At 31.7% G+C, this 19,742-nt stretch overlaps 1 protein-coding gene across 1 annotated transcript in view; it reads right to left on the reverse strand.

The window, feature by feature from the left end:
- LOC139525412 (uncharacterized) overlaps positions 1-19,742 on the reverse strand; it is a 96,544-nt gene that overhangs the window by 33,562 nt on the left and 43,240 nt on the right. The window contains exons 7-11 of the mRNA XM_071320733.1: positions 17,311-17,418; positions 16,845-16,970; positions 15,393-15,542; positions 14,298-14,375; positions 4,285-4,563 (exon numbers count right to left, since the gene is read on the reverse strand). Coding sequence (XP_071176834.1) covers positions 4,285-4,563; positions 14,298-14,375; positions 15,393-15,542; positions 16,845-16,970; positions 17,311-17,418 — 741 coding nt within the window. The remainder of the gene's footprint in view (positions 1-4,284; positions 4,564-14,297; positions 14,376-15,392; positions 15,543-16,844; positions 16,971-17,310; positions 17,419-19,742) is intronic.

The following is a 19,742-nucleotide window of genomic DNA, read 5'->3' on the forward strand; positions in this document are numbered from 1 at the left end:
AGACTGATTTATGCGGTATTTACAAATAAATGGTTTTATAAATATAATTTACAGCATGATCTAAATAAAATTGTTGGGGTCAAATACATCTATGCAACATACATTTAGGCGAGTCTTCAAAAAAAATAGTTCATTTCACTATTAAGGCAGCAACCATTTGATTTTCGGGGGGGGGGGCTATGGATTTTTTTACAAACATTTTTTTGGCGACAAATTTTTTTTCTTTCAATATTAGCATTACATATAGTGTCAGCTGAGGGTAAAACAAACATTATTTTTCTCAGGGTCAAAAACAAATTATTTTTTTTCCAAAACTCGAAACAAACTTTTTTTTCCAAAAAAAAATCATAGCCCCCCCCCCCTTTCCACCCCCAGAAAATCAAATGGTTGCTGCCTAAAGCTACCGTTTAATCTATCTTTGAATTCAATTAAAAACAAGTTCACATTTTTTTTAACCCTAATGTAACCGTATGTTAAAGCGTTTTCGTCCGTATCAATAAATTGTTTATCAAAATTGAAGTGCATGAGTATTATTAACGTCTAAGATGAGTGTGAGATTTCTCTGTTGATGGGAATAAACAAAATTTAGCTGAATTTGTATTATTCAAATTAATGAAAAGGCAAGCTAGTGTGTGTTTAAAATGATATTGTTGGAATGGATTTATAACATTAAAAATGTGTGTAACCGATTTTAGGTTGACTTGGACTGCGAATTTGAAAATAATTTATTTGTGAAATCACATTCTTTAAGATGACATATTTTGTAAGTACGTTAACCTTTTATTCTAATTATAGTATCTTTGAAATGCATTTTATAGCTGACTATGCGGTATGTGCTTTGCTCATTGTTGACGGCCGTACGGTGACATATAGTTGTTAATGTCTGTGTAATTTTGGTCTCTTGTGGACAGTTGTCTCATTCGCAATCATACCATATCTTCTCTTGTATATTTATATAGCTGTTACTTACAACTGTCATGTGTACATGTTCCAGGCTCGTGCCGCTGAAAGGGGTCCCTTTTCAAGTTTGAAAATAGGTGAATAGGTCGGGAAAACTATCAGAAATATATATGATAAAAAAAACCAGTAAATTTCCCACTACTTTTTTAGTAAACTTTCTTGCTATTCCCGAATGTGTTTTTGTGATTTATGCAATTTTATTCATGGACTAGCTAGCATAAAGAATTACATGTACTTTAAATGTATAAAATAAATTTTTTCTACAATGATATATAATTAGGAATGGAAATTAAAAGCCTAATTCAAAAACATAAAAAGGATTTTTTTATTTGTATCTTTAAATATCTTCGAAAATAACTGCGTTTGAAAGCTTCTTTTAATATAATTTACACGTATATCGAAATGTGTTCATACCAATTGTCCCGCTTAATACCGAACCCGCGTAACCTTAAAAATTAAGACATTACACAATCAAAACATTACAATTTTGTTTATTACAGATATTTTATCATATCCACGGTTGAATGCACAATATCCCCACCAAGAGAACCGTCTACTGTTAGAGGTGGGACGACAGCCTAGATGTCGTGTGCAAAAATAATAATCACTTGGTACGGTTTCAGCTTGCGTATTGTAATTTTAAATAGTATAGATTGATTCGTGTTTTAAAATCAAACAAACGCTACTGCTTGCACTGTTGATCAAAAAATTACTTTTATATATATATATATATATAAAAAACAATGTATTTGTTACGTTATTGGTATTAAATTGTATATTTTGAAGATCATATTCCGTAATGTTATGCCCTGAATTCTATTCGATGTCTATAAAGCAAATAAAATCTATTTGTACTCGTAACTAAAAGGAGAAAAGATTGGGCTGCCTCTCTTCAATTTTGTCCAGTTACCAAACAAAGTAAAATCAAAATTAAATTCTCCGACAATGCACATGTTGATATATTGTATATGTCATTCCAACACTTACACTTGTTCTTTTATTTGTGTGGCAAATTTAATGACCATTCTAATTCAAAGCTTGGATTTGCATCCTTCATTCTCCAGTACGTTTGAATTTCTACATACATCACAGTCAGTAATTAAAGTTGTGTGTTAAACGTCAGTACGAAAGCAAACAATCCATAGTAAAAAAAGATATTTAGAGGGCACATATGTATCTTTCGTCTGACAGCACGTATACACCACAGTTATCGTAAATTATATATAAACATATAAAAAAAAAATCGAATTTTTTTTTTTAAGACAAAAAAGAGAAAAGAACTGATAAGTGCGGGTAATCCATGCGCCTTGCCTCCTTTATGTTTCGATATCTTAAAAATTAATTATTCTTTTATCTATTATAACACGTGAAAACTACACCGGTGAGTTCCATACATGTCATAAACTTACAGCTGGTCCTGAACATGCATGAAGTATTTGCCACTGGACTTTAAACAACAATCAATCACACTACAACTTATAGTATATATAGTTGTGAAATACAAAATGTATATTATAATGATACATTTAGATGAATAAATAGAATACAAATACACACTACTTTATATATCTGACACAATTTAAAGGAATACTCTCTAAACTATATAAGTAGAGAAGCGAAACGTTTCTTTTGAATACTAAACAAACTTCCTAACAGTACATGTTTTTTTAATGGTTTTACATGCGGCGCTCAAATATTGTGCATGGTCTTTTGGTATAGTGTTTAGACATATATGATATTGTAAGAACCTTTAACGTATAATAGATTCACATTCGTTACTTTGCTCAATATAAAAAAAACATAAGCATTAATTTATATTAAAAACTGAAGGTCAGACATCACTAATACGTGTTCATTCATTCTTTATTAAAGTTTAGACCTTTTTATCAAGAATGATGATGAGAGTAATTGTAAAATATAATAGGCATGTACTTTCTTACGTTATGGATCATTGATTTTGTTACCTGTTGACCCTGTTGATTACTAGCACGTGCCATTGAACTCGACCGTTTTAACTAAAACAGATTTTATTTTAAATCAACGCCATATATATATATATACAAAGTATATACAAAGTACTATATACATATTATATGGATAAGAAAATAAATATTATAAGGATATATTGTTTGAATGAAAATTTTTATACGGTGATACTTTAACACCGTCCCGACAGAGACTGAATGCATTATATGATCAGGTTTCGGGATCCGGGAAGTCTTTTTTCGAATTTCCGAATGTCGGGAATATTTTTTTCCAACTTTAATAGAGTAACTCGCACGAAAAAAAATAAACATACCAAAAAAGCAACAGCTTCAACGGTAAACTAGGACATATATCAACAGAAAACGAATTAAAGAAACTGTCATGCATAAAACAAAAATATGCATGACTGTGTTAATTTGCCTCCGCTGCATTTCTGTGGATTGTCTCATTGGCAATCATACCACATCTCCTTAACTTTTTTAGGTTACGTTTAGGATTTTCCGTTACTAATCTTCAAATACAAAAAACAGTTTTACCGGTGTTCACAACATTTCAAGGTTAAATTTATGGCATACATTCTGGTGTGTATACAATTAACGTACGTCCTTGCATTTAATTATCAATATATATTTATATAAATAAACATTTATTAAAAAATAAACAACATATATATATATATATAGACGAATAATTTATTAGTTCCTCAACAAAACAAGAAAAGAAATAAAGAATTAACACAAGATTTAATCTTTTTTTTTAATTAATCAAAATATACTTCAAATTGTAATAATAAAATACATATATACATGTATTAATCTAAAATACATTATCGAGTAGAAGGGGCGCAACTCGTGGTATCAAACCGGTATACTGAACGGATCAAAACAGGGTCTGAAAATTTTGAACGTTCTTTTGTATCCATGGTCTGTTTTGGTCTGACACGGTCTTAACGGGTCTAAACAACCCGCTAGACGATTCAGTCTTTTCCGTCTTGACACGCCTTAACGAACTGATTTACCTGATGAGGCTATCGATCTGAACGGCGACTTAACTATCTGAAATATCTTGACAATTTTTTCTAGCGGTAAATCCAGTCAATCAAGATGTGATCAGACCAAAATGACCGTTTCAGACTGAAATCGTGCTACTAGTGTACTTATATTAATAACTTTCATGATGTGCCAATTGCAAGTTTTTGTTTAAAATCATATATACATATACTTGTGACTATTTCAAATGGGCAGTCTTATAGGAGAAACAGAACTATTAGAACTTTGTTTAGTAATATAGCTAGTATTGCAAAATATAACTGACCAAAGAAATTAAACAATTTCTCACCAACATATTCTGAAAGTTGTTTGGTTTGTATAGGAGTATCAAATCCCTTTTGATATGTCCAATAACCTCTCCATTCCTTACTACTTAGATTTGCTATATGGATGGTGGTCCTATTTACAATATGGATTTTATCTTGAAACTTCGGTGCAACTATTCCATTGAATACGGCAAGCTTTGTTTCTCCATCTATTTTTGCTGTCCATTTTGGTGTGCCTCCTGTACTTTCCCCTGGTGTTGCAACAATTTTGATACTGTTTGTATCCTCCAAAGACACAAATACTAAGGATGAAAGAGATGAAAATGATTAATTGCATTATGTTGCTAGCACATTCATCTTAATAAACATATTTTATTTTATGCCATGTGTGCATTTAGATACTATATATGCCTTGCAGTTTAAAATATATATCATTACTTTTACCAATACAAAATGTAATTAACATAGAAATATATGCTCATCAAAAATCTATTCAAACAGATGATAATATATAATGAATCTATACATATTTAGCAGTTTTCAAGATAATAGACAATGAAATGTTTTGCTGAGCGCAGCCTGATACGATTGTACTGGTCTAACCTTGAACAGTTAGGGTAAAATTTGGACACAATATTTAAGCTTAATATTGTCTGAATTTGGATTGTGATCAAATTATTGACATATAAAAATAAAGTTTTTGTACGCAAAAAAAGTGTGGTCATAGATCTTAAAAATTTGAAATGGGACACTTAATTTACCTAGAATGGTCAGATATCCTAAAACTTACTAGATTATAAAAAAAAATCTAAATTTTATTTTCGTTGAAATCAAACAAAGTTTAATTTGGACCCTTCAAATCCTTATATGAACTAAATCGGAAACAGGCCCAAAATAAAAATCTAAAAGCACAATAAGATTCAGCATACCATAGAGCTGCAACAATTCAGTTTGTGATGAAATCAAACAAAGTTTAATTCTGGACCCTTTGGACCTCAATGTAGACCAATTTGAAAATGGGTTCAATTATTCAACGGTGACATGATGAGAGAAGTTCACTTGGACTTTAAGTTAGCATTTCATGAACGGAAACTTTTTTTCAGTCGAATGAAAACCAATATTTCCATTCTTAAACAATACAGAAACCAGATGCTCCGCAGGGCGCAGCTTTATACGACTGCAGAGGTTGAACCCTGAACGGTTGGGGCAAGTATGGACACAACATTCAAGCTGGATTCAGCTCTAAATTTGGATTGTGATTAAATAGTTGACACAGCATAGGTTTCTGACACAGAATGAATGTGGTCTAATGAACTTAAAAAAAAAATTTTGCCTTTGAGCAATTCACTATGCTGTTGAAAATTAATCCTCTCAAAAAAATGTTTGAAGAAATTTTCTTTTTATTTATGAAATCTGAAATGAAAAAAATTGACCCCCCAATTTTTTTTTCACATCCCCCTTTCCCTTATTTCAAAACTGATCTCAATTCAAATTTCTATTGAAGTTTGCAACAATAACTATTCATTTAAATACATCATAAAATATTAAAATGTAAAAAAAGTGCTTGTTATTACTGAATGGTAAAGATTGTTTTAATCTATCAGTTGGTAGTAAAAGTGAATATACATTGTATATTGTATAAAACAATGATTTAAGTTGATTCAACTACTATTCTGGACAAAGAAAGATAACTCCAATTGAAATCCAATTGGAATTTCTTGCTATTGCACAATATTGTGCAATTAGATATTTCTTGCTATTGTGTAATACTGTGCAATTGAAAATATTTGCTATATGCAATTGAAGATTTCTTGCTATTGCACAATACTGTGCAATTGAAGATTTCTTGCTATTGCTGAATACTGTGCAATTGAAAATTTCTTGCTATTGCACAATACTTAATATAATAATTTTGAATCCTGATTTGGACCAACTTGAAAACTGGGCCCATAATCAAAAATCTAAGTACATGTTTAGATTCAGCATATCAAAGAGGCCCAAGAATTCAATTTTTGTTAAAATCAAACTTAGTTTAATTTTGGACCCTTTTGACTTTAATGTAGACCAATTTTAAAACGGGACCAAAAATTAAGAATCTACATACACAGTTAGATTTGGCATATCAAAGAACCCCAATTATTCAATTTTTGATGAAATCAAACAAAGTTTAATTTTGGACCCCGATTTGGACCAACATGAAAACTGGGCCAATAATAAACCAGGTGCTCCGCAGGGCGAAGTTTTATACGACCGCAGAGGTCGAACCCTGAACAGTTGGGGCAAGTATGGACAAAACATTCAAGCGTGATACAGCTCTGAATTTGGATTGTGATCAAATTTTTGACATTACATGGTTTTTTTTTTACACAAAACAAATGTCAAGATTTTACAAATCAATTAAAGATTTCTTCTTCAAACTTTTTAAATCTAAAATTAAATAGTTGACACAGCATAGGTTTCTGACACAGAATGAATGTGGTCTAATGAACTTAAAAGTTTTTTTTTGCCTTTGAGCAATTCACTATGCTGTTGAATATTAATCCCAGTGTTCTCCCCAGGCCGTTTTAGCGTCGCGGTACCGTGATGCTATAATAATTCCCGCGACGCTATAATTATTTTGAAGATGCTATTTTACTTGTCCTCAATTTTCAGTGAACTTTCATCTATTATCGATTATGATCATAAAAATTATATCACCTTTAATTGTAATCCCTTTAAGTGGGACACTAAAGGCAATTAAGACATTAAATAGCCAGGTTTTAATTGCCCTCAGGGTGATAACTGTTTGGATGCGAATATCCCAAGCTGACACTTGTGACATGACTAATACCACGTGTCTGCAATCACCAATTTCGACATGGAAAAATGCAATCACAAAAACTATTCGAAATCTATGTTTTGTATTACGAAATTTCGAAGATTAAAACGATTTTTTTTAAAAGGTCGTTGATTTGTACAACGCTCCAAAAATTACTTCCTTTCTCTTCCGGTAATACGAGAGCGAGAATTTTGGTTTTGAGCTAAAATAAATTTTATACTTCTTTAAAAAGTGATCATAATTGGCTTAAGTTTATGTTTAATTCATTTAATGCATTAAAAGCGTCTTATTCATTCACAATCTCTTGTCAAACAATGTTTATTCTCGGACTCATTTTCGTAAATTTTCCTACGGCCGCCATTGTACATTTTTGTGTAAACTACGGATCGGAACCGGACCAGATATGACAAAAATCCGCATTTTCACGATAATGACGACAGACGGACGGTAGACAGAAAAAATATACCAATAGAGAAAACTACGCATTAATAGACTATTTGTTAGATAACTTTGTTGAAAATACGTATCATTTTGATGTAAAGATAAGAAACAACTGGGACTAATTCATTCAGTGCCATGAAACAATGAATTTCATAAACATGATAAAAAAAGTTTTTAAAACAATAAAAAAAACTTCATCAGCAACATTTTATATTGGCAAATTTCCAATGAAGTTATTTACATAAAGTTATTGGCAAATAAAAATAGAAAATGACATCATAGTCATGTCTGGCAAATGCCCAACATACATTATCTAAAAACATTTTAGATAAGATAAGGAAATCAAAGAGCAGATAGCTCTGAGGGATACGATTGCCGTTGTTTCATTGACACCTGTATACATGTAGCTGGATAATATTATTTTCAACCAGATGCTCCGCAGGGCGCAGCTTTATACGACCGCAGAGGTTGAACCCTGAACGGTTGGGGCAAGTATGGACACAACATTCAAGCTGGATTCAGCTCTAAATTTGGATTGTGATTAAATAGTTGACACAGCATAGGTTTCTGACACAGAATGAATGTGGTCTAATGAACTTAAAATATTTATTTTGCCTTTGAGCAATTCACTATGCTGTTGAATATTAATCCTCTCAAAAAAATGTTTGAAGAAATTTTCTTTTTATCTATGAAATCTGAAATGAGAAAAATTTACCCCCCCCTATTTTTTTTCACATCCCCCTTTCCCTTTTTCCAAAACTGATCTCAATTCAAATTTCTTATGGAGTTTGCAACAATAACTACTCATTTAAATACATCATAAAATAATGAAATGTAAAATAAAGTGCTTGTTATCACTGAATGGTAAAGATTGTTTTAAATTATCTGTTGGTAGTAAAAGTGAATATACATTGTATATTGTATAAAACAATGATTTAAGTTGATTCAACTTCTATTCTGGACAAAGAAAGATAACTCCAATTGAAAATTTCTTGCTATTGCACAATATTGTGCAATTAGATATTTCTTGCTATTGCGCAATACTGTGCAATTGAAAATATTTGCTATTGCACAATACTGTGCAATTGAAAATTTCTTGCTATTGCACAATACTTAATATAATAATTTTGGATCCTGATTTGAACCAACTTGAAAACTGGGCCCATAATCAAAAATCTGAGTACATGTTTAGATTCAGCATATCAAAAAAGCCCAAGAATTCAATTTTTGTTAAAATCAAACTTAGTTTAATTTTGGACCTTTTGGACTTTAATGTAGACCAATTTGAAAACGGGACCAAAAATTAAGAATCTACATACACAGTTAGATTTGGCATATCAAAGAACCCCAATTATTCAATTTTTGATGAAATCAAACAAAGTTTAATTTTGGACCCCGATTTGGACCAACTTGAAAACTGGGCCAAATAATCAAAAATCTAAGTACATTTTTAGATTCAGCATATCAAAGAACCCCAAGGATTCAATTTTTGTTAAAACCAAACTAAGTTTAATTTTGGACCCTTTGGACCTTAATGTAGACCAATTTGAAAACGGGACCAAAAATTAAGAATCTACATACACAGTTAGATTCGGCATATCAAAGAACCCCAATTATTCAATTTTTGATAAAATCAAACAAAGTTCAATTTTGGACCCTTTGGGCCCCTTATTCCTAAACTGTTGGGACCAAAACTCCCGAAATCAAACCCAACCTTCATTTTATGGTCATAAACCTTGTGTTTAAATTTCATAGATTTCTGTTTACTTATACTAAAGTTATGGTGTGAAAACCGAAAATAATGCTTATTTGGGCCCCTTTTTGGCCTCTAATTCCTAAACTGTTGGGACCTCAACTCCCAAAATCAATCCCAACCTTCCTTTTGTTCTCATGAACCTTGTGTTAAAATTTCATTGATTTCTATTTACTTATACTCAAGTTATTGTGCGAAAACCAAGAATAATGCTTATTTGGGCCCTTTTTTTGGCCCCTAATTCCTAAACTGTTGGAACCAAAACTCCCAAAATCAATCCCAACCTTCCTTTTGTGGTCATAAACCTTGTGTCAAAATTTCATAGATTTCTATTTACTTAAACTAAAGTTATAGTGCGAAAACCAAGAAAATCCTTATTTGGGCCCTTTTTGGCCCCTAATTCCTAAAATGTTGAGACCAAAACTCCCAAAATCAATCCAAACCTTCCTTTTGTGGTCATAAACCTTGCGTTAAAATTTCATAGATTTCTATTCACTTAAAGTTTTACTAAAGTTAGAGTGCGAAAACTAAAAGTATTCGGACGACGACGCCGACGACGACGCAGACGACGACGCCAACGTGATACCAATATACGACAAATTTTTTTTCAATTTTTGCGGTCGTATAAAAACATTCAACTGCACATGTAAAATAGTTACAAAATAGCCAATCCCGGATAAAAGTGTAACAACAATGTAATTAGGCCTATTGTGTTTTATTTTTGTACTTATTTGTACTATCAATTCCAAGTTTACTTTCCACAGCTGTCATTGAGATTCAGAGTGAGAGAAAGTATTCCACTTCGTATCTTATCACCTATTTTCTTACGAGGCTATACGTTAATTCTAAGAGGAACCCCGTTCCTAACTCTTTAAATATTTAATTTCCTTTAAGTCAGTGAGCATGACTCCTTTCCGTACACATTTATCGGTTTAATTTGCGATTGTTTTTAATATAATACGACGTTATTGACAGAACGAGCTAATAGTAATACTCGACGTGTTGTTGGATTCAGTATTCACGGAATTTACTACCGGAAGGGAGACAACTCGAAACGATAATATGGAAGACTCCATTTCGCCTGAAGGGGTGTTCTACGATGATGAATACATTTATTTTAATTTAAATGATGCATATGATTTAAAGATATGCAACAACAATAACCCTCAATAGCAGACATACATAGAAAAGATCCCATGAGTTATACATTAATTAATTGAGTTGGGAATCCAAAGCAACCATTCAATCTAAAACCCCTTGAAGTCAAGAAATCTATACGCATGCGCATAATTTCCAAAACAAACACTGGAGTTAGGACGTATATTTAATGTTTATTAAACAACCTAGATGGTTCTCTATTTTTTTTATGGAACTACAATCTCAAATATCAGTTTCATAACGGTAACATTATGAAAAACTCCACTTCAGTTCTTTAATATATGACAGAAATAGATTTATCGGAGTTCAGAAAACTCTCGCATTTTATCAAAACTGGGAATTCCCTCTGACGTGTTTCTAAATTTATAAAAACGCTAATTATAAATACTGCTTAATTCTGATTTTCCGTGTTGTTAAAAACACGCATATAAGTCAAGGGAATTATCAAACATGAAGATTATGAAAAGAATATTATAGGAAAGTTGTTTAAGTTCAATCCCTTTGATTGCTTTTACCTTTTAAAGCAAGACAATCATAAGAATCTGAGATGTTCCTTAATGTTTAGAATAAAACGATTGACGTGAGGGAATTGCTCTGAGCCACCGGTATAAGTCTACAGATTGCTTGAAAGCAATCGTATCCCAAAAAAGCTTCATCAGCAACATTTTATATTGGCAAATTTCCAATGAAGTTATTTACATAAAGTTATTGGCAAATAAAAATAGAAAATGACATCATATAGTCATGTCTGGCAAATTTCCAACATATATTATCAACTACTATTCTATACAAAGAAAGATAACTCCAATTGAAAATTAATTGCTATTGCACAATATTGTGCAATTAGATATTTCTTGCTATTGTGCAATACTGTGCAATTGAAAATTTCTTGCTATTGCACAATACTTGATATGGAATCCTGATTTGGACCAACTTGAAAACTGGGCCCATAATCAAAAATAAAAGTACATATTTAGATAAAGCATATCAAATAAGCCCAAGAATTTAATTTTTGTTAAAATCAAACTTAGTTTAATTTTGGACCCTTTGGACCTTAATGTAGACCAATTTGAAAACTGGACCAAAAAATAAGAATCTACATACACAGTTAGATTTGGCATATCAAAGAACCCATTTATTCAATTTTTGATGAAATCAAACAAAGTTTAATTTTGGACCCCCATTTGGACAAACTTGAAAACTAGGCCAATAATTAAAAATCTAAGTACATTTTTAAATTCAGCATATCAAAGAACCCCAAGGATTCAATTTTTGTTAAAATCAAACTAAGTTTAATTTTGGACCCTTTGGACCTTAATGTAGACCAATTTGAAAACGGGACCAAAAATTAAGAATCTACATACATAGTTAGATTCGGCATATCAAAGAACCCCAATTATTAAATTTTTGATGAAATCACACAAAGTTCAATTTTGGACCCTTTGGGCCCCTTATTCCTAAACTGTTGGGACCAAAACTCCCAAAATCAAACCCAACCTTCCTTTTATGGTCATAAACCTTGTGTTTAAATTTCATAGATTTCTATTTACTTATTTTAAAGTTATGGTGCAAAAACCAAAAAAAATGCTTATTTGGGCCCCTTTTTGGCCCCTAATTCATAAACTGTTGTGACCTCAACTCCAAAAATCAATCCCAACCTTCCTTTTGTGGTCATAAACCTTGTGTTTAAATTTCATTGATTTCTATTTACTTATACTAAAGTTATTGTGCGAAAACAAAGAATAATGCTTATTTGGGCCCTTTTTTGGCCCTTAATTCCTAAACTGTTGGAACCAAAACTCCCAAAATCAATCCCAACCTTCCTTTTGTGGTCATAAACCTTGTGTCAAAATTTCATAGATTTCTATTCACTTAAACTAAAGTTATAGTGCGAAAACCAAGAAAATGCTTATTTGGGCCCTTTTTGGCCCCTAATTCCTAAAATGTTGGGACCAAAACTCCCAAAATCAATCCCAACCTTCCTTTTGTGGTCATAAACCTTGTGTTAAAATTTCATTGATTTCTATTCACTTTTACTAAAGTGAGAGTGCGAAAACTAAAAGTATTCGGACGACGACGACGACGACGACGCCAACGTGATAGCAATATATGACCAAAAAATTAAAATTTTTGCGGTCGTATAAAAATCTAAGTACATTTTTAGATTCAGCATATCAAAGAACCCCAAGGATTCAATTTTTGTTAAAATCAAACTAAGTTTAATTTTGGACCCTTTGGACCTTAATGTAGACTAATTTGAAAACGGGACCAAAAATTAAGAATCTACATACAAAGTTAGATTCGGCATATCAAAGAACCCCAATTATTCAATTTTTGATGAAATCAAACAAAGTTTAATTTTGGACCCTTTGGGCCCTTTATTCCTAAACTGTTGGGACCAAAACTCCCAAAATCAATACCAACCTTCCTTTTGTGGTCATAAACATTGTGTTTAAATTTCATTGATTTCTATTTACTTAAACTAAAGTTATTGTGCGGAAACCAAGAATAATGCTTATTTGGGCCCTTTTTTGGCCCCTAATTCCTAAACTGTTGGAACCAAAACTCCCAAAACCAATCCCAACCTTTCTTTTGTGGTCATAAACCTTGTGTCAAAATTTCATAGATTTCTATTAACTTAAACTAAAGTTATAGTGCGAAAACCAAGAAAATGCTTATTTGGGCCCTTTTTGGCCCCTAATTCCTAAAATATTGGGACCAAAACTGCCAAAATCAATCCCAACCTTCCTTTTGTGGTCATAAACCTTGTGTTAAAATTTCATAGATTTCTATTCACTTCTACTAAAGTTAGAGTGCGAAAACTAAAAGTATTTGGACGACGACGACGACGTGATAGCAATATACGACGAAAAATTTTCAAATTTTGCGGTCGTATAATAAGAAGATGTGGTATGAGTGCCAATGAGACAACTCACCATCTAAGTTAAAATGTGTAAAAAGTAAACCATTATAGGTTTAGAATATATATATACAGGCTATTATTCAACTTGGAATTATTTATAAATATGAATTTTGAATAATTTCTTGTGCTTGAAATTTTTAATGAATTCCATGTTTATCTGTATTATAATGTTTCGAGGAGCACATAACCATGATAAAACTTTCCATACAATGTATTTTGTATAGATAGTGGTGTGCACCGCACAGTACATTCTATTGAAAATGACATTTTATTGAAAATGTGCTATCTTCTCTGTAATTGAACATTGAAATAAATGAAAGTGTGTAAAACTGTACAGCATGCTAAGGGCTGTTCCAGAAAATACTATGTCCCCCCAAGGGAAGGCACTTTTTTTTAACCCCCACCACCCACAGAAATAAAATTTAATTAGAACAGCACTCCCTTTGCATTTTGGTATTTCAAATACAACCACCCACATAATATTTTAAAAAATTGCCTTCCCTGGGGGGGGACATAGTATTTTCTGGAACAGCCCTAACATGAAGTTAGCTATCAAATTTAAGGAAGTTTTGACTTGTAGTTCCTAAGAAAAAGGCAAAAGAAATTTCATGGAATGGATAGCTGGACAAGTTGAATAATGACTGACAGGGTAAATGAAAATAACACTTTGTAAACAGGCTTTCCTAGGTTTAACTTTATCAGTAAAGCTTAAACCTAATACATTTCAAAACCAGGAATGTATAAATATGTATAGATATGTTAAGAGTTGTATATCACCAAAATAGACCTTTGGAGAAGGGGTATTTAATCATATCTCGTCAGGCTTATTTGTACATGTATATTTTTAAAAAAGTAATGGATTATAAAAAGTAAAAATCTGGAGAATTATAGAAACAAGACTTAAATGTTTTCATTAGTTAAAATAGTATTATTATATAGATACCTTTTCCCTTCAAAGCCATTGCTGTTATATTGCCAAACAGTACACACACTACCAGAATCCAACAAACCTTCCAGTGACCTACAAAGATACTCATAATATTTACCTTTGGCTTACATTTAAAAACTTTGTAAGTAAAGGCAATTCATTATTTAAATAAACATGATATAAGAGAAATAATAATTTATTATTATTTCTTTGATGCAATCTAATTGGTTAATAATTTTTCATCAAAGATGAATAATCCCCCAAAAATTGAAAATTATTTTTTAACAATACATCAATATCAATGTTATAATCTTGTAGTGGAAGTTCAAATTCTTTTTTATAGGCATTTTCAATTTTTACAAACCTGTATAAAAATTGGGCAAATGACCACTTCATAAGAAATAGATTCTTCATCTTGGTGTTACCCATGATTACACCTTACAGTATTCATGACATTTATCTTAAGATTTCAATAAAAAATCTAAACTTCAAACAGACAGAACAAAATTTAATACTAAACAGAATTTTTTTATATATATATATATATATGCAGACTAAACATTATAGCTTAACAGACCATTTATGTATCTATTATGGGTGTGTGTTTGATTTCAAATTTTCTGTAAAACAAGTATTGTGTTAACTTGTTTAGCATGTTTTGTTATACATTATTGTGTATATAAAGTGATAAAGTTGATAATATTTCAAACAATTCTTTCCAGGAGATTGAGATGACCGATTTGTGACTGTAGTAATAGACAACGAAGAATCAACTCTGGAATTTGTGGATTTTTCAGAAGACGAGGTACGATATTTGTCATTTAATTAGGTGCACAGAGACATGTCCAGTGAGAAAATATTAAATCTTTATCTCCCAACATCGCAATCATCCACAGCATTTGTTACATCTTGTGATCAATTTTATTTGGCAATCGCCAATGGCAGTCAGCAGGGTTAAAGAACATCAGTTGTTCGACCTGTTAGTCAAATGCGTTTTGTTTAAATATACTAAGTGCATCTCTCATGAATAATAATCATGATAATGTCAAAATTAATAATCATCATAATATTCTAACTATATTTGATGAAATAATAATGTGATATACTTACTGTTTTTTGATTTTTTTGTAAGCCTCAGGATGGAACTTAAAACCCATGGCAGGATCATCCAAGTGAATGCTTTAGATTTTAGCTTTTTGTAATTGGCAAATACTACTAAAATCAAACCTCTCATAAATATAATGAAGTCCATAAATTTGCCTAAAATAAAAAAAAATGAAAAATAATATGTGAACAAAAATCTCCTCAGAACCATCTGTCATATATATTTGATTGGAACATGTGAGATTAAATATAGTTTAAATGAAATCCCCACCTTGGATCACAAATAACAGCAAAATTAACCAAAACTGATGCAGAAATGCAATTTTTTTATTGGATTCTTCAATTGATTGAAACTAGAGACTTGAAAGAACCGGAATAAATCTCTATCTTCTACAATTTTCAAGGTAATATCGTAATTGGAAATAAATGGGGAATGTGTCCATGAGACACAGATGATGCCCCTGCTTGCATATCATATAAAGTTAAAAAGGGACATAACTGTAGAACAGTATAAGCGACCCTTCCTAAATTTGTACTCAATCTGAGTTTTGTGGTAAAAAGTATTGTGTATAAATTTTATAAAATTTAGTTAATGGAAACTTAAGTGAATGGAAATGAAAAATTCAGCAATTTTTACATTTGTAAAGAGGCATAACTCTAGAAAATTTAGTATCAACAACAAAATTCAAACCTGATCTGTATTTTGTGGTATTAAATAACCATTGTGGACAAGATTCATAGCTTTGGTTGAGGCAAACTAAAGTTAGAGAACAGAAACGAAAAATTCAGCAATTTTTTCAGTTATGAAGGGGCATTAATCAAGAACAGTAAATGTGACGTCCCAAAATTTCAAACTTGATCCGTATTATGTGGTAATAAGCATTGTGTATAAGTTTCATTGAATTTGGTTGAAGCAAACTAAAGTTCAAAATCAGAAACTAAACAAGAATGTGTCCTCAGTACACGAATGCCCCACTCGCACTATCATTTTCCATGTTCAGTGGACCGTGAAATTGGGATAAAAACTCTAATTTGGCATTTAAATTAGAAAGATCATATCATAGGGAACATGTGTACCAAGTTTGAAGTCGATTGGACTTCAACTTCATCAAAAACTACCTTGACCAAAAACTTTAACCTGAAGCGGGACAGACGGACGAACGGACGGACGAACGGACGGACGAAAGAACGAACGGACGAACGGACGGACACACAGACCAGAAAACATAATGCCCCTCTACTATCGTAGGTGGGGCATAAAAATTCAGCGATTTTTTTTCATTTGCAAAGGAGCATTAAGTCTAGAACGGTTAAAGAGACACCCCCAAATTTCTCAATTCTCTGGTTATTTGACGACACAGCAGGTTTTTGAAAAATCCTGGGTATGTGCTGAAATTCTCTGGTGTGACCTGCAGGACACAGGTCAGGAGACAGGTATGATATATATTAAAATCTTACCTTTATCCAAGGTCAATGCCAGCTTTTCTTGTGGAATTTGTTCTCTGCTGTCTGCCTTAGAAATGCTCCTTTTTCCAACAGTCTTTTGGCCTTCATCTTCATCTTTATCTGCCACTTTTTCCTTTCCTATAAAGTACAAATACATGTATAGAAGGATAAATGGAGATGTGATGCATGCCAATGAGACAACGATCAATTACCAAATTAAAGCAAGTTAAACTGTGAGCTTCTGCTCAGTAAAGATACCCATGCTTCAGTTTTTTTCTTAACTGGAAGTTAAAGAGCATTAAATTTTCCCTCCGCATGCTCTTTACTAAAATCCTTGGTATAATAAATAAAACAAAAAGTATAGTTTATAAATATGAAGGTACTGTGAATTTTAGTTCTTAAGTGAAATGGACAAACAAATATTGACAAAACTTGTAATTTGAAGGCAACAACTCTTTAATTATTAATTAAATCTTACCATCAACCAGAGTCAATCCTGGCTTCCCTTGCTTAAAGTTTTCCTTGCTATCTTCCTTTGAAGAACATCTGATAGAGACTGTCTTTATATCTTCCTCTTGTTCATTTCCTAAAAATATATGTATTTATGGATAAAATGATATTTGATGTATGTCAATGAGACAGTAATCAAATGACCAAAACAAGTTAATACCATCCTATCATTTGAATTTAGTTGAAAAGCAATGGTTGTGAAAACACACCATATGGTAATATAAAGAAGGTTCACATGATTATTGATACAAAATTGCAAGGGTGTGTGATTTGTAGTTTGTGAGAAAAAAGTGCAAATATTTCATAATTTAGCATTGAGTGTAACAATATATGAGTTGTAAAATAAATCACATGGTAAACCAATTTCACATGAAGCCTTATAATTAAGGGCATACGATACAGTTACAGGGGAGGTAATGACGTTGCTAACGTAAAATGTTATTTTCGCGACGTCAAACTTTGACATATCGGGAAAAGATGCATTTTTCGCTTGATTTTTATCATTCAAACTGATTTAATTTGAAATCGAGTTCATAGACCCCTATTTATCAAAACAGCAATTTGTTTCATTTTGCAGGGAGATTATGTGACCCAAATTTTATAAAACTGTAAATAGAGGATTTTTTAAAATTTTGATAAACATGCAGCAAAAAATGACGTATTTTCCTCAATTCATGAACATTTGATAAATATGAGTTATTTCTGAATAAAAAAATGCATATTTTTTTAGGAAATTTATAAAATACAGAAATAACCGATTATTTAACACAAAAAAATTTGTGTTTATCTTTTAATAAATAAAGGAGTAAGTTTGGTAAGGGCCATATTTGGCCCCAATTATAAAGTTCATAGTTACAAGACAATAAATGCTTTAAGTTGCCTTAAAGACATGTGAGAAAGTTAAACAGAACTGTTTTTGTCAAAGTTTAATTCTAACACGTTGATTTTTACATCCCAAAAAGGTCAAGATAAGGGATTTTTGTGAAATTTGACAAAATCAGCTGGATTTCAACCAAATAAAGGACCAGGAAACATAGAGTGCAGGCGTCGACAAGCTTAATATTCAAATAAGACATGTGAAATGTCTTCACAAACATTATTTTACAAGATCTTTGTTGTCGACGTATGCGCTCTATGTTTCCTGTCCAATAATCTATGGAAATTTACCCATTTTCATTGATTTTTTCGTGAAAAATCAATATGAGAACAACTTGTGACGTCATAATGAAACGCAGAAACGTGAAATTTTCAATAAAATGGCTTATATCCTATCTAGTCAATGTATTAGCTATAATTTATCGTGATATTGGTAAATAAATCCGAATTTGAAATTTACGCTAAAAAAGGGGGCCATTTTAGGACCTTATCGAACATACTCCTTTGGTGTATTTACTGTCTTCTGATTGGTAAAAATTATTAGTTTTATTTTCAATGTTGTCAATTTTTATGGCGACACGCCCACTCTGGCGTTGTGTATTCATACGCCAACATGTGTGTACGTTGTTATTGTTAATATAAATAATATAAAAAGTTCTTTGAGCCTTATTTTTGATAGAAATCCAGGCCTCGACAATAACGCTTGTCCGATTGTCCGGTACCAGAGGGAAAAAAGGTCGGACAAGTAAAAGCTGTATCAAGCTTGTCCGTCGGGACAAGTACAATTATTCTGCAGAAAATAAATTTAATCCAACTTTGATGAACAAAGTAATTTATTATAAACAAAAAACAAGAAAACAAATATTAATTTGACATGTTTCTGTATTCTGTTTATTCAAATGCAAAACCTTTTCCCTCAACATGTTTACTTGCAATCGATAACTTTTTGCTGGTTCTTTGTCGGGTACTTTTTAACAGGTAAAAGGTATCCAGTCTTACTGATCCGAATCAATGATGCGCTTTGTAGATAAGGTAACTTTACAGGGCAGTTCTTCACCTCAAAAGATTCAGCTCCAAGTAGACAGTTTGGCACCGTAGGAGACATATTTAGTAGACATGTTTGATAGACAGTTTGACAAGGCAGGAGACATTTCGGACCAAGACAAATCAGAACCTCATTTTGCTACCTTATTCAGTTCCTTATAATAAATACCATACGTATTTCACTAAAATAATTTTTTTTATTTACCATAAAATTCACAAAATCATATTTGATCATAAGTAGAAAAAATACAATACACTGTACTTGCAATATGGTGACCTATAGTTTTTAATTTCTGTGTCATTTGGTCTCTTGCAGAGAGTTGTCTCATTGGCAATCAGATCTTATGATGGCTTATCTGCTTCTTTTTATTGATTGCATTTGAAAAAACTTTTTTCAACAAAACAGAATACAAATCCAATGAGTGTACAGGCCTATCACATGGTGTTTCATGTTTAGAGTCTGGTGAGACTAGCATTGAT

The sequence above is a fragment of the Mytilus edulis genome, chromosome 5 (assembly GCF_963676685.1).
Source record: "Mytilus edulis chromosome 5, xbMytEdul2.2, whole genome shotgun sequence".
NCBI lineage: Eukaryota > Metazoa > Mollusca > Bivalvia > Mytilida > Mytilidae > Mytilus > Mytilus edulis.